This window comes from Petaurus breviceps, unplaced genomic scaffold (assembly GCF_028583685.1).
Source record: "Petaurus breviceps papuanus isolate PSGF00001 unplaced genomic scaffold, PetGlider_PUasm1.0 689, whole genome shotgun sequence".
Classification (NCBI taxonomy): domain Eukaryota; kingdom Metazoa; phylum Chordata; class Mammalia; order Diprotodontia; family Petauridae; genus Petaurus; species Petaurus breviceps.
This window is the reverse complement of record NW_027186458.1, coordinates 11,854,367-11,869,738: the sequence shown is the minus strand read 5'-3', so window position 1 is coordinate 11,869,738 and position 15,372 is coordinate 11,854,367. Positions and strand designations below refer to the sequence as shown.

The 15,372-nt window shown below is 48.2% G+C and overlaps 1 protein-coding gene across 2 annotated transcripts in view; it reads left to right on the top strand.

Annotated features, from left to right (window-relative positions):
* LOC138174635 (class I histocompatibility antigen, Gogo-OKO alpha chain-like) overlaps nt 1-1,802 on the top strand; it is a 529,286-nt gene extending 527,484 nt beyond the window's left edge. The window contains exons 3-8 of one of the 2 annotated variants that reach the window (XM_069104996.1): nt 111-391; nt 511-786; nt 881-985; nt 1,354-1,386; nt 1,549-1,593; nt 1,666-1,802. In XM_069104996.1, the coding sequence (XP_068961097.1) occupies nt 111-391; nt 511-786; nt 881-985; nt 1,354-1,386; nt 1,549-1,593; nt 1,666-1,670 (745 nt within the window). In that variant the 3' untranslated portion in view covers nt 1,671-1,802. Of the gene's footprint in view, nt 1-110; nt 392-510; nt 787-880; nt 1,185-1,353; nt 1,387-1,548; nt 1,594-1,665 lie in introns of those variants that run through there. The other variant, XM_069104992.1, reaches the window with a different exon arrangement.
* Nucleotides 1,803-15,372: the final 13,570 nt, after the last annotated feature.

Sequence of the window (15,372 nt, the reverse complement as noted above, 5' to 3'; positions counted from 1 at the left end):
GGGAGGAGAGGGAGGGGGAGGCAACGCGGCGCGTGGGAGGGGACCTGGGCCCGCGGAGCCCGCACTGACCCCTCCCCCTCCCCCCCTGCCCCCCTGCCCCCCTGCTCCGTAGGTGTCCACACCCTCCAGCGCATGTACGGCTGCGAGGTGACCCCCGAGCTCCGCTTCAGGCACGGGTTTTACCAATACGCCTACGACGGGCGGGACTACCTCGCGCTGGACACGGAGACCTACACGTGGACGGCGGCCGTGCCCCCCGCGGTGAACACCAAGCGCAAGTGGGAGGCGGACAGGAGCTGGACGGAGAGAGATAAAGTCTATCTGGAGGAGGAGTGTGTGATGTGGGTGAAGAAGTACCTGGAGATGGACAAGGAAACGCTGCAGAGGGCAGGTACCGCCCCGCCCCGTGTGGGCGGCACTCAAGGCCCCAGCCCCAGACCCCGACCCTTCTTGTACTCCTGGAGGGGAGGGGGAGGGGAGCCCGGAACTGTCTCTGCCCTTTGCCCCCAGACCCTCCCTCTGCCCGAGTGACCCGCCACGCTGCCCCCCATGGGGAGGTGACCCTGCGCTGCCGGGCACAGGACTTCTACCCCAAGGAGATCTCCCTGACCTGGCTGAGGGAGGGGCAGGAGCAGCTCCAGGACATGGAGTCCATCGAGACCAGGCTTGGGGGGGACGGCACCTTCCAGAAGTGGGCGGCTGTGGGCGTGACCCCGGGCCAGGAAGGGGAGTACACCTGCCGAGTCCAGCACGAGGGGCTGCCTGAGCCCCTCACTCTGCAGTGGGGTAAGGGGGGGGATGGGGGCTGGGGCATCTGGGGATGGTTAGTGACCCTCAGGCCAGAGGGCTCAGGACCCCTCACTTCCCTTTTCCATTTCAGAGCCCCCCTCCCCACCCATCGGGCTCATCGTGGGGGGCATTGTTGCCGGCCTCCTCCTCATCGCTATCATTGCTGGAATTGGGGTTTGGAGGAAGAAGAATTCAGGTGGGCAGGCCTGGGAGGGTCCTCAGGGAGCAGGCAACAGGGAGATCCAGGCCTCCCCTGACCCCCAGCTTGTCTCTGTCCCCAAGTCCTCTCCCTCCCATCTAAGGGACTGTCAGGCCTGGTGTCCCCCCAGCTGGGGGCTGTAGCCCAGCCTTGGAAGCCCCTGGAGCCAGGCCTGGAGGGGGGAAGGGCCTCTTTGGGGGCCTCTTTTCTCTCTTCCCCTTGGATCTACAGGCTGGACTGCAGTGGGGGAGGGGGTGCAGGCCCAGTTATTTGTTGTGTCTCCCAGACAAAACACTGTACTTCTGAGACCTTGGTGTGGTCTCCTCTCCTGGATTCCTCACTCGGATTTTTTTTTTCTTTTCCAGGTGGAAAAGGAGGTGACTATGTTCAGGCTGCAGGTATGGAGGCTAGAAGGAAGGGGCCAGGCCATGGTGTCTCTGGGCCCTGAGCAGTGAGAAGAGGCGTAGTCCAGCAGCCTTCCCTTAATGTCCCCTTTCCTTCCCACACCCTGGTTCTGGAATGTATGGCCCTGACTGTGTTGTTTCCCTCTTTGTCTCTAGTCAATGACAGTGCCCAGAGGTCTAATGTCTCTCTCACAGCCAAAAGTGAGACTCTGGGGGCCTGGAAGGAGAGAGGGGCCTTGGAGGATCCCCCTGAATCTGTCTGTCCTTCTTCAGCTTGAGAGAATTGCCTGGCATGGACCTGAGAAGAAAACCAGTCTGCAGCCCCGTATTGTTCCTGTCACCCTCTGGCTTCTCTCCCCAGTACTGGCCCCTGGGATCCTCCCTGGACTCTACTGGCCCAAGCCCAGGGCAGCATCCTCAGGGCCTCCCCCTGTTCTCTAAGGCCTCCCTCCCTCCCTGCCTCCTTTCTGCCTGCCTGTCTCAGTCTGCAGGGAGCCAGCCAGCAGTCAGGGCCAGAGGGCTTTCTTTACCGCTGATGCTACCCTGGCTTCTAGGATCTCTGACTGCCAGAACAGCCTAATGAATTACTATTCTGGGGTCTTCAGCTTTTCTCCACAATCTCAGCTGAGCTTCCTATTGGTTGTGGGGTTGTGGGGGACAGTATGCCAATGTGGAGACGTTCTGGCCATGTGAAGGGGAAAATAAAAGAAAGTTTTGAAGCATCAAAGAATCTTTTTATTTGTTCTGCCGAGTCTTTGAGTGCAGGTGGGGGCTGGGGCCAAGAGGAGGGAGCCTGAGGGAGGCCAGTGTATTGTACAACATGACAGGGGGCAAGCGTTTGTTTTTGATTTATTCTGCTGGAGGTGGGGGGACACCTGTGGGCATGGTCTGTTGGAATTTGTTCCAGGGCCTCTGACAGAACCCAGGCTTCCTCCAGGGACAAGTGTGCCCAGACAGGCCTGGGGGACTGAGGCCATAGGCTGCCCTCAGGACAAACTCTCAAAAGAGTTCCAATTCTCTCTGCTTTGTGGTCATTCTATTGCCCCCTTATGTGTGTGTCTCTGCTTTTCTTTCATTACAGGGGCCTCTCTAAAGGCTTTTGTGGTCTCTGCTCAGGGCTCAGTCAAGGCCCTGGGGCTCCATCTCTGTTAGTGACAGCCACTGCACTGACAGCCTTGTTCCCTCTTTAGGCTGCCCCAGTGTTGGGGGATTATCTTCCCTGTGAAGAAGGACAGGGTTAGAACCCTAACCCCAACCCTGACCCTTTGGAATTAATGAAGGAGAGATATCTGGTCTCTAAATAGAAGTGCCTGCCCCTTCCTGCCTCCCTGGAGTCCCATGTGCATGGTTAGGGCCAGGTGATGGCAATCACCTATGGCTTCCCCCCTCCACCACTCTCCTTTCCCCTTTGGAATGATCCAGGCTGCTGGGAACACCTGCCTTTCCCTCTCTTCTTCTGCCCTAGTGTTTCCAAAAAAGAGTAATGTTTTGATTATTTCCACTTCTCTCCCATCTTATATTCAGCTTAGCATCTGACAATGTTTTTCCTCATCTGAGGGTGTTCAAGTTTAGCTCCCTTGTCCTACAATCCCTGTGTGGGGGACTTTCCCATTACAATTACTGATTGAGGTAAGGAGGGCAGTCACAGAGGGTGGCAGCAGGGGGAGACTGAGGCCCTCCTGTCTCCTGGCTGACAATGTGATAATCAACAGAAAACATTTGCTACAGATCCCGGGGTTACACTGGACATTTGCTGCTCACTGAGTAGCTCAGTGAGTTTTTCCAGCAGAAGCCTGGAGGCCTCTCTCTGAGCCTCTGTTCATCTCCCAGGAAAGACCAGAGATTTTGTGCTAATAAGTAGGTGTAAGATCTCCCCTGAGGTGTAAGCCATCTGGTACCTTAGCCAGACATGATTTGGGGACCCTGGGGTTGATGTAGGGAGAGAGCTTCGAGGGTGTGAAACTGTAGTGGACATCTGAGAAACAGGATGCAAAGCCAATTATAATTTCATAGGAGTGTTTATTAACCAGTGGTGACTACCTCCCCAATATGGAAGACAGCACTGAGTCTTCTGTAAGATACACTTATATAGAGTTAGGTGTTGTCTAATCAACAAAATGTGGTTCAAGGGGGTGTAATTAAGTTAATGCTGTTTCTGGTGAAGCCTTGATTACCTAGCAAAGCCCTGGATACAAACATAAACCGACCTGAATCTGGGGCATGTTTCTAGCAACACAGGTGAGATTTTCCTCACTATTACAGTCTATTAGGTGGTTTCCAGGGACTCTGGTAGGGGTCCCCTTCTAACAGGTTACAATTGGGAGGGGGCTTTGGTGTATAATTTCTGGTGGGCACTTCAAAACCATCTTCCTCTGAGCCCAGAAACTTCTTCTTGCCTGGGCCATCCAGTGGTGGGGGGTTGTACAGGGAGGTCTTGTCTTCTCTCTTCTCCAAACCTCCTGGCCCCCACTGGCTTATGTTCAATTAAGGAGGTTCAGGATTCTCATAAACAGAAAGCTGGGTCCTCCAAGAAAGACCCAAGGCAATTTCTCTACGATATTTATTCAGAATATATGTACATATAGGCAAGCGAGAAAGAAACCAGAGATAACAGAGTAAGAGGCTTAAAGATGGCAGAATAAGAGCAGCCATGATTAATAGTGGATACATATATCAATATATATTATGTATATATATAAGCATCACTGTTGCGGGGAGGCACCAACACCTGACCACACAAGCTGAGGAATCCCAGTATAGCTGTCAGGGTCCTGCATGGGAGGGTCTGTAGCAGCAAGCACCCCAGCGCCCCCAGGGGCTCTGCCAATACAGGTTCTTGGATCTGCTTTGATAAAGGAAAGCAAGTCAAAATGGGTTAACAAGCTCACTTTAATCAGTCAGACATGTATCGTTTACCTCTTTCAGGGGGAAAAAGGTCAGCACCCCGAACTTCAGAGTATACAGACGGAAATATCAAGATGGAGAAACAGATCAAGTAAACATATTTCCAAACCGTCCAACCATTACATCCATACCCAGTCAACATCTGGGTTTTTCAAAGCCGGGGGGCTCTCAACAATAGCTTCCCAGAGTCTCATCTGATCAAATCACAGAACACTGCTCAAAGTGAGTCCCAAAACAAAGCCTCACATCAGGGCTTATATAGCCTTCTCCTGGCTCAGAGAATGTAACAACCTTATTGACTCACTGGACAATCAAAAAGTATCTACTGAAAAACAAGCCTCCCTCCCCAGGCTTCAGGTGCATTTTAGCCTAGGGGCAGGGAAGATCTTTAAAATTTACATTCCCATTACAGGGTCCCAGGCAGGACATCTCCATGGGTGAGATTACAATTTGGGGTCTGGATCTTACAGTTTAAGTAGTGCTGAGAACAAAGAAGGCACACTGCCAGGTGTTTTTAGTAAGCCTTGTATCTGGTGTGAGGCCTGAGACTGAGACCAATCCCCCCAAGTACTCCTCCACCCCCAAGAGTGATGTTTCTTTGGAGTGGTTAGTTCCAGGACTTGGGCAGTTATCATATCTCCTCTCAAGGACCTGGCCAAGGTCCCAGAAGAAGAGCAGCCCTCAAGTTCTAAAGATCCCTGTTCCCAAACAACTCAGGGTAACAGAAAGGCCATATTGAGTTGGGGCCTTGGTTTGTATAATCTTATTCCTCACAGAGGGGCTTACCTTGCCCCTACAGCTTACAAGTAACAGGCCAAAAATGATGCTTTGATTTCTCTGGTGAATAATCAGTTCACTGACATGTGAAACATCTCTCAGAACTGGACTTGCTTTTCTGGCCTCAATCTCAGCTTTCCCAATCCTCCCTCTTACAGGTGTCCAGAAGCAGGAGGGGCTTCTCCTGGGGCCTGGCCTCGGAGGGACTGAGTGACCCACCTTTGTGGCCTCTGTTAGAGTGTGGGTCCCAGGCAGGGTAGGTTTGACCAGAGGAGGCCAGTCACAACCAGCTGCCTGGCTGCTATGAGCTGGAATGCCTTGGAAGCAGATTAGAGAGTGGCTGGGAGATATTTAACAAATAAATGAAAATACAGTAAAGCAGATAACATTTTATTTTAAACCTAAGTCAGTCTGTGCCTTGCAGTGCAGATCAGTGTCTCCCATTTCTGTTTGGGGGCAGCCAGGTGGTACAGGGGATGGAGCACAGGGCCAGGAGGCAGGAAGACTCAGCTTCCTGTGTTCACATCTGGCCTCAGACACTAAGCTAGCTGTGTGACCCTGGGTAGGTCACTTTACCCTTCGTGCCTCAGTTCCCTCATCTGTAAAAGGAGCTAGAGCAGGAAAGAGAAAACTTCTCCAGGATCTTTACCAAGAAAACCACAAACATGGTCACAAAGGGCTGGACAACACATTTCTATTTGCGTTTGACATCCCTGTTTAGACCAGCTGACCTCTGGGGGCCCAGACAGCTCTCAGATTCTGTGATGCTGATTTCCTCTACACTTATCATATCATACATAACATATCATATCATTCATATCAAGGGTTCCCTGGCCCTTTCTAGTATGGGCTCAGCACACACAGGACCATGGAAGAATGTTGAAACTTCCCACTGGGAACAATTGTTGGGTAACACCCTTCTAGAGCCCCATACAACTGTGCTGGGTTGGGGCTGGCAAACAGAGGCCTTCCCATCCCCAACCCTAGCTTGCCCTACAAGGGCCTTGGCTCTGTCTTCTTCCTTCCCTAACATTCTCCCCACAGCTCATAGGTTCAAAGCAGGAGATCTGGTTTCATTAGCCTCAGTATCATTGATAATGCAAATGTTATTCCCATTTTACTGATGAAGAAACCAAGGCACAGAGTCTCAGCAGCTCAGAGCCACACACTCAGTGAAGGGTCTTCCCTCCCCCAGGGGCCTCCCAAGCCCAATACTCCCCATTCTGGCAGCGGCCCTGGGGGAAGCCTGGCCTGGACAGACCTGTGGAAGTCTGCCTCTGAAACCTGCCTTCTGTGTCTCCTCTGAATCCCTTAAATATGATGCCTCCTTCTGCAGCTCTCCCTCTCCTCAGTGCCCTGTGTATAGCCGGGATCTCCCCTGGAATCTGGAACCCTCTGAGAAAGGCATAGTAGGTGGGAGGGGAGAGGAGGCGTCCCTGTGTGTCCCAGCCATGTGCTCCCACCTCCTGGGTCTGCAGCCCCAGAGCCTCACTGTTGTGTCTGAAACCAGGACCTTTGCCTGAGGTAGCCTGTTCTGTTTTAAAGGCTTGAAAATGTGGGTGCTTTCTACTTTATCAACCTGTGCCAATGTCATAACTACTCTGATGGCTTTCACTTTCTGGTTTTGGGACTCAGTCTTTTGGTATATTAATAAATTTTCTAGTTTATTCCCCCATATGGCAAGCATGATGTATTTTGTGATGGATAATTATATCAGCATATCTGTAATCTCCATAGGCATTGTGAATATGGCATTGCTGATACAGATACAGAGCTGGGAGGGAGCTGAGAGGCCATTGAGTCAACACCTTCATTTTATGAAGGGGGAAACTGAGGTAAAAAGTGATAAAGTGACTTACCGGGGGCATACAGCTTATAATGTTCTGGGGTAGGATTTGATGCCATATATTCTCAACTCTAAGTTCACCTCTCTATCCACTGCACTTTGGACTTATTTCTGTTTATGTTTCTCCTGAATGATGGATGATCCAGGAAGGGATTGGGGAATAACCAGAGATGTGCTAGTAAATGTTTAACTACAGGCTTTCTGAAAAAAAATATAATACTCTATACACTTAATCTACATTATTAACATCCCTCTGTAATAGTAATGGAATTTGAAGATCCCCTTGTATTGGCAAGAACTTAGCCCCTTGTTTTGAGCTCATAATTATAAACTTGTGAATCCCACAGTGGGATGAACTTCCTGATGTAACAGGAAGGGTCTGGAACTAAGAGAGGAGCTAATATCTTATATAAGGAAAAGCAAAAGCTGGAGAGTCAGAACTTTTGGAGCAAACAGTGTAGAGGCTGAGGAGGAGAGGTTCAGGCTAAAGAAAGTGATTTTGATATTGAGAACAGAGCTTATGGTGGTGGAGCTTCTTTTGAGAGCCAGCCTGACCTTCTGCTGAGACTTCTTCTGGGAACTTCTGATGAGAGCTTCCAAGAACCAGACTAAGGAACTATCAACTTCTTCTGGGAGCTGCCAAAGACTTCTGAGGGCCAGCCAGAGCTGTCAAAGACTGAGGAAGCATGACTGTGGTCCTGGTACTTTGTCTGTCTGTTTTGGGTCTATGTTGATTTCAAAGGCAGAAAGTGAATTGATGAGGGTTCCAGCAATGTGCATGAATGCCATTGTGGCTTAATTAAGTTTTGTCTTTCCAGGAATAGAAACCGTGAAGGACTTGAGGTGGATTAGACACTGTGAGCTTCAATATGGAACAGGAACTGCATGGAGAGCTGGACAAGAAACTGGGAGCTGTCTGCCTTTGAACTCAGGTGGCATTTGGTTAGATTTTGGCAGGAGTTGGGATCATGGAAGAGGAACCATGGAAGCTGAGAGTCTGCCTCCAGTCAAGATTAAAAGACCTTCCTTGGGTATTTAATGCTGACATGAGATTGTAACTTACTTGTGACCTAGGGGTGGATGGCCTTTGTACTTTCCACTGCCCTTTAAGAGTGTACTCAGTAGGGGCGGCCAGGTGGCTCAGCTAGTAAGAGCACCGGCTCCAGTGTTGGGATGACCTGGAGATCGAATCCTGGGCTCAGACGCTCAGCACCACACCCAGAAATAACTGGCCGTGTAACCTTGAGCAAGTTACTTAACCCCAATTGCTTTAAAAAAAAGAGTGTACTTAGCAGTGACGATGTATTGTAACTTAATTGTGACCTAGAGATGGATGGCCTTTGTACTTTCTACTGCCCCTTAAGAGACTACTTAGCAGTGACGATGATATTGTAACTTAATTGAACCCCATGGGTGGAAGACTTTGAACTTTGTACTTTGTGTAGTGATTGAATTAAGGATTTACTAAATGAAGGACTAACTAAAAAACTTAAAACTATGTGACCACTTTGGTGAAAACCATGTGGCCATTTTAGGGATAAGTTGTGAAGTTAAAACATTCTGAATATTCTACTTTGTTTTCTGTGAATGTTTTGTCTTGGTTTGTTATTGAATAAACAGAGTTCACTATACTGTGTGATCAGAACCTTGAAAGCTGTTCACAGCAGCAGTCCTCTGGAAAGCTGCTTGTGCTTGGCTTTACACCCTTCCTTTCTTAAGTCTGGACTATTAACAAATAATCAACCAACACATGGCTTGTAATGATTTTCCTATTTCCAAAAAAAAGTCATCACAATAATTTAACAGCCGGCTCCCTTAGCACTGGTTCCAGCACCTGCCTGCCCTTTATTTTACATGTTACAAAATAGGATTCTGAGCAAGGTTCCACAGACCCAGGCCACAGGAGACAGCCAGAAGGAGGAATCCCTCTTTGAAACCATGCCTTTCTCTCTAAATCATGATGACATCAAGGGCTAAATTGGGCTGCTCCAGTTTAAAGAAATAGGTCACCTTCTCTCAGCAGGGTTTCCATCTTAGGTCCCAAGCCTGAAGCCATTTTTCCTCCTTAGCAGCTTGCACGGGTTGCTACAATGTTTCATTCTGGGCTATTGACAAGCCTCTGGCTGCACTTCACAGAATGCCCATCTTTCTTGGTGTTCATCTGCCTTGCCTGGCGGTCCAGGCGGATTTCTGGGGAAGCAAACAGCTTAGGAAGGTTTCTCCCCAACTTGTTATTTGTAGCCTTTGTCTCTTACCTTCGTTTCCCAGTATATCCCCCTCCCTTCCCCATTAAAGAATTTGGGGGATACTATCTAATCAGAAAAGGGTAGTTGAGGAAATTGAGACAGAAAAAGGTCCAGGGACTTGACCAGGGTCCGCTGCTAGTGTCTGGGGAGTGATTTGAATTCAGATCTTTCTGACTCCAGGGTTCTGGGCACTGCAGCACCATGTAGCGGACTCCAGGCCAAGATAAGTAAGAGGGTGGGGTGGGGATGACTGTGCTGGTTAGGGCCAGCAGTCTGGGGCAAGCCTGTGTGGATGGGCAGCTGGTGATCCCAGATCTGTCAGGAGGCTTCCTGCCCCACCCCAGCCCCTCCTGTAGGGGAGGGAGGGACGGGTGCCCTTCCATCCCTTCATTGCGGACAAGCACAGCCATTATAATTCTCCATGCTCTGATTAAGAATCCACAGTGTGAGTCTTTCTCTTCTAGTAACTGTGACTGTGTAAATGGTTTGTAAACTGCTAGGTGCAAACCCGTGCAACACCTACCCTATGCTGAGCGCTGCGACGGGCTGGGCAAAGGCAAGGTTTAAAGCTAAGACCTGCTTTGGGTCAGTAGAGGGATAAAGCCCAAATATAAGGGGCTCTCATGCGCTGAGGGCCGCTAGGGGGTGCCATATTTCACAGAGCGAGGGGGCTGAGTGAGGAAGACTCCCTGGATTCAAATCCAGCCTCAGACACCCACCAGCACTGTGATCCTGGCAAGTCACTTGACCCTGTTTGCCTCAGTTTTCTCATCTGTAAAATGAGCTAGAGAAGGAAATGACAAACTATTTGAGTATCTCTGCCAAGAAAGCCCCAAATGGGGTCAGGAAGAGTCAGATGGGATGGAAATGACTGAAAACCACTAAATCATGCCCTCTATAGAAAGTCAGTCGAGTACCAAGCATTTATTGAGCTCCTGCTCCATATTAGGCCCTGGTAATCACTGGGGATGTGGAGAGAGCTAAGACAAACAAAAGCAAAGCAAAGGGTCCCTGCCCTGGAGGCCCTTGTGTCCCAGTGGGAAATACAGAATGCTAGTCACTCCCCCCTAGGAGATGCAGCCAGCGTAGAAGGGAGCTAATCTCTCTGCCAATGGACACAAGGCTAAGTGTGAAGGAGCATAGCCAAAGACTTTGTGTGGAGGGGGGAATTTCAGCTGGGACTTGAAGAGAGAACAGAAGGACCGAGCATCCAGGGATAGGAGGCAGTGATGAAAGGCATCAGAGGTGGACATTGGAGGGTTCTGCCTGAGGAGCAGCGAGCAGGTCAGTGCCACAGCATCACACATGGCCACATGGAGAGGAGGAAGGCATGGAGGTGGCAAAGGGCAGGAAGGGGGAAGGCTGGAGCTTGAGCAAGGCTTTAAAAATCAGAGGATTTCATACTGGATCCTGGAGGCAACAGGGAGTCACTGCAGGTTATGGAGTTAGGAGAGTAAGGGAGGGAAAGTAACAAGACTGGACCTGAGCTTTAGGGAAATCACTGGTGACTGAATGCAGGATGGATGGGGGGGCTTGAGACTGGCAGACACCCCCCCCCTCCCAAGCCATTGCATTAATCTAAGCGTGAAGTGATGGGGGCCTGCACCAGGGTGGGGGCCCCCTAGCCCTGCCAGAGAATATAAGTACAAAGAATGTGTGTGAGGGCACAGAACAAATAGAAAGTGAATAAATACAAGTGCAAAATAGTCAAATCAAGGGCGGGAGGGGATCATCTAGGGGCTCCAGCTAACCTCTCTCTCTAAACTAGAACTGCCTAATGTAGTCCTGGGGTAATGGTGATTTAGAGATAGGCCCAGCTTCAAACAGGAGGCCTTATTTTTCTTGTCTCTTGGTCCCCTATGACAGCTGTCTTGAGAAAGTCTCTGGAAGCCTGCTCAGAATACCATTGTGTAATGCATGAAATAAAGTGCAGACATTTACAAAGGATTATTTATCAATTAAGTTGAAGTACAGTTATTAAGAAATACAAGATCCCAGACCCCAGGGTAAGAACTTTTGGTTTAACTATAGACTCACAGCATCTCAGGGCTGGAAGGCACCTGAAGGCCCATCTCAAACCTGACCCTGAACAAAAATGGTCTTAGTCAAGAAGGATCTGCTGCTAGATAGTAGGGGCAGCTATGTGGTATCGGCCCTGGAGTGAGGAAGACCCGAGCTGAAATACAACCTTAAACACTTATCAGCTGTGTGACCCTAGGCAAGTCATTTAACCCTGTTTACCTCAGTTTCCTCATCTACAACATCGGCAGCAGCAGCGCCAGCAGTCAGGATGGAGGAAGTCTAAGGGAAGGGTTTCAAACTCAGTCCCGGGCACGTGTGCAGAGGTGACCATCCATGTGCAGGTGTAGTGTGTGGGGCTCTGCACTCCCAGGCTAAATGCTTTTAAGAGTAGAAAACCCCTCAGATTTTAATCCGATTGTTCTTCCCCAATTTATGAGTTTTATTTCGTCCTCAGGCTCTGCCATTACTTTTGTTCCAGGAAATTTGCATGTGTGGAAGCCTATAAATCACATAAACTCATTCGGAGGGGCATCCAACCCCTCTCCTGCAGGCTTCTCTGCTGGAGTAGCCGTCCAGGGTGACATATGTGCTCAGGCCACCAGATGGCACTTCGAGCTCAGTGCTGCCACCAATGCCTGGCCAAGTCCTGGATTCACAAAGCCTCAGCCTGGATTGTGGTCTGGGACTAGAAAGCAGGTCTAGGGAATTTTATCATTTTATCATTTTACATATGAAAAAGGTTCATTGGTCAGCCATTTCAGTTGTGTCCAGCTCTTCATTTTGAGGCTTTCTTGGCAAAGATACTAGAGTGGTTTGCTACTTCCTTCTACAGCTCATTTGACAGATGAAGACTTGTCCAGGGTCACATAATACCTGAGGTCAGATTTGAACTCAGGAAGATGAGTTTTCCTGCCTCCAAGACCAGTGCTCTAGCCACTGTGCCTGGAATGGTCCCTAATAGGGCTCTCGCATCACTGGGGGCTCTGAAGTCCCATGAGTAGCTGGCTGGTCACTGGAGAGTCTGAGGCCAGAGGCCATCCTGTCTTTTTTTGGGGGTTCATCTCCAGGAGTGCCACACCCTTACCCAATTCCCCCAGGGCCCTTCTGCTGCTCAACTGTTGTGTCTTTGCCTCTCTTCTCCCCGGAAGTCTTAAAGATGACATTGTCTATTAGATTAAGGGCATGGTGGAAGCTTCTCCACTGAAACTGAAAGAGTCTTGTATTGAACTCCACCAGCCTTCAGAGACTCTTGTTTCCCCAGAGTCCTCCCCATAAAGTTCCCTGACTTTCTTTTAAAATGTCCCCCTCAAAAGCAACATTAGAATGGTCCTGGTCATCTCTTTTTAAGTGGCATATCCCCAAACTCTCTTCCCTTTGCTTTTCCTATTTATGGGCTTATGGGATCCCTGAGCTAACTCTGGAAGGGATTTCACAGGCCTTTTATTTCACTTCTCTCATTTTACATATGAAAAACTAAGGTCCAGTGAGATGAGGAGATTACAACAATGATCTGGACAGCAAATATTCATATCGCACCTGAAGGTCTGCAAAACACTTCACATATAGTATTTCATTTGATCCAAACAACAAGCATTTGGTGCCATGATTGCTCTATTTTACAGCTGGGGAAACTGAGGTTAGAGGTTGGTGGACTTGGCCAGAGAGTAAATGTCTGTCTGAATAAAGAGCCTCTCTCTCTTTTAAACTGTAGAATTTAAAGTATCTCTTTAGAGATTGTAGAATTTCAAAGTATCTCCTTTAAATTGTAGAATTTATACACCACCCTCTCTGCAGAAGTCCTCTAGATGATGCTGCCATAGGTTGGTGTGGAAGAGACTTTGGACTAACCAAGGTTATGCTTAGTGAAACACCTAGTCCTGCCCAAAAGAATCTAATCCACCTGAGGGCAGCTGTTCCATTTTTGTCTTTGTCTACACTGGGCCTGGAACATATAAAGTGTATAACAGAAGATTGTTGAAATTGGCAATGCATTGAGAAGAGGTCTCTTGCATATATCTGTTTACTTTCAATCTCACTGTGCACGATGGAGTTAATTATTTGACAGAAGGTTGGCCATAACCACTTAGGAAGACAGTGTGCTGAGATAAATCAATTTGGCCTTGGTTGAGAGAGTACTCATCTTGTGGAATGGGTGGACATTTGAAAGCATTGGTGTAAGTAAGCAATCTAAGAAATAAATCTACTTTATGGTCCCTCTTTGGGAAATGGCAAAAATAAAGGGAATGAAAAAATGTTTTTGCCATTCCTAGCTTGACATGTTTCTATTCTATTGGAAGCTAAGACAAAGTGCTCTTTGAGTATGACATCTAGAAATATCTTTTCAGATTAGCATTCTTGGGGCTGAATCTCTCACCAAATCCCCGAACCTGAAGGGTACAATGTCTTCCTTTGTGAGCCCCAGAAGCAGCGAGCTCATAGGTCAGCTTACAGGTTAGTGAGTGCACTGATTTCCTGATAAAGAGAGTGTCTAATGGATACTTGATGCTGGAGGAAGAATTAAGGGGCAGTGTGCTGAAATATAACACAGCCAGCTAGGTGCAAGTTTGCCTCCACAGGCCTAGAAATGAGATATATATATATATTAAAAGGAATGATTAAGCATATGGCACCCCCCCCCATTATTTAACATTGGAAAGCCTGCTTTTATAAACTGATGCACTGCATGTTATGGAAATTGAAAATCCAAATGTCTACATTTCCATTCCCTTGTATACTGCTTGCTGTTGACTCTCAGAGTTCAGAACATTCAGAGACAAAAAAGGAAGATCCCATGAAGAAAATAAGTGTAATTAACATGAATGTTTTGTTTCATCATTGAAAGATACCTTCATTTAACTAACCAAACTTGTACCCATACTTTAATCATATGTATTAGATTGAGGAATGGATAGAACCATAGAGATCTTCTTGCCCAATGAGCTTGTGTTTCTAATTTATGATCATAAAATTTGGGTCCTGGTCTTGGTGATGCAAATTCCAGGTTTTAAGAATTGTGGGACCATTCTGACCTATTCAAAACTGGAAGAGCCTTTCTAACCTACAAACACCCTGGAAAAACTCCCAAAATCTTCCCAGCAGGTATACTGATAACCAGGACGAAGGAGAAGCAGTTGCACCCCACCTCTGTCCATAGCAAGATTGCCAGAACCCTGTGGATGTTCTGATTGGAGAAGAGACCCTTTAGGTGGAAGGCAAAGGATCCTTGTACTGAACAACAAGAGGAAAGTGGGCCACTTAGCTTCAATAAGAGACAAGGCCGGGCTGGCAGACAGTTCCAGGCCTGTACTCACAAGTAACAGCCACCACCCACTAAACCATGTTGACCGAATACACTTCAGACCTATGCTATATGATCTCAGCTGGGCCCTCACTATGACAAGGCAATCCTTTTACATTTCCATAAGCGAGTCACTATACCACTTATCACAGCAAACTTTCCAAACCTTTTCATTCTTCCTTAAGCTTTCCATGCTCCCTGTGTCTCCTTGCCATTCCAGTTGAGAACCTTGCCTCATAGCTCAGGGAAAAAAATGAAATAATTCTCTAAGCACTTCCTCTTCTTCTCTGGTCTTCATTTCACATCAGTTGGGTGTCCTCTGCCATTCTTTCCTCCTTTCCCCCTATCTCACATGAAGAGGTGACTCTTCTCCTTGACACGGTAAACTCCTCTACAAGCGCAAGTGATTGCATTCTGTCCTGTCATCCCCAGCAGATTGCCCTCTCCATCATCCACATTCTAGCAGTCTTCTTCACTGTCTCCCTCTCTACTAATTGACTTCATACTATCTTCAAATATAACAATGTCTCCTTGATCTGTCACTTGAATGGATCTGCTCATCCAATTTAACTGTTGTCCCATCACCTTCCTCCCTTTTGAGGCTGAACTTCTCGATGAGGTCATCTACAATCAGTTTCTCCTCCACTTGCCTTTCTCTTACCACCTTCTTAACTCTCTGCATTTTGGCTTCATCCCTTGTTCTATAGCTCTCTCCAAAATTACCAACAGAAGCGGCTTCCTTGCCAAGTCTAATAGCCTTTTCTCAGTCCATGTCCTTCTTGACTTTTCTGCAGCCTTTGGAACTGTTGATTCCCAACTTCTCCTTGATACTTTGTTCTTTCTGGGTTTTCAGGCTTCTATTCTCTTCTGGTTCTCCTAATTGTATG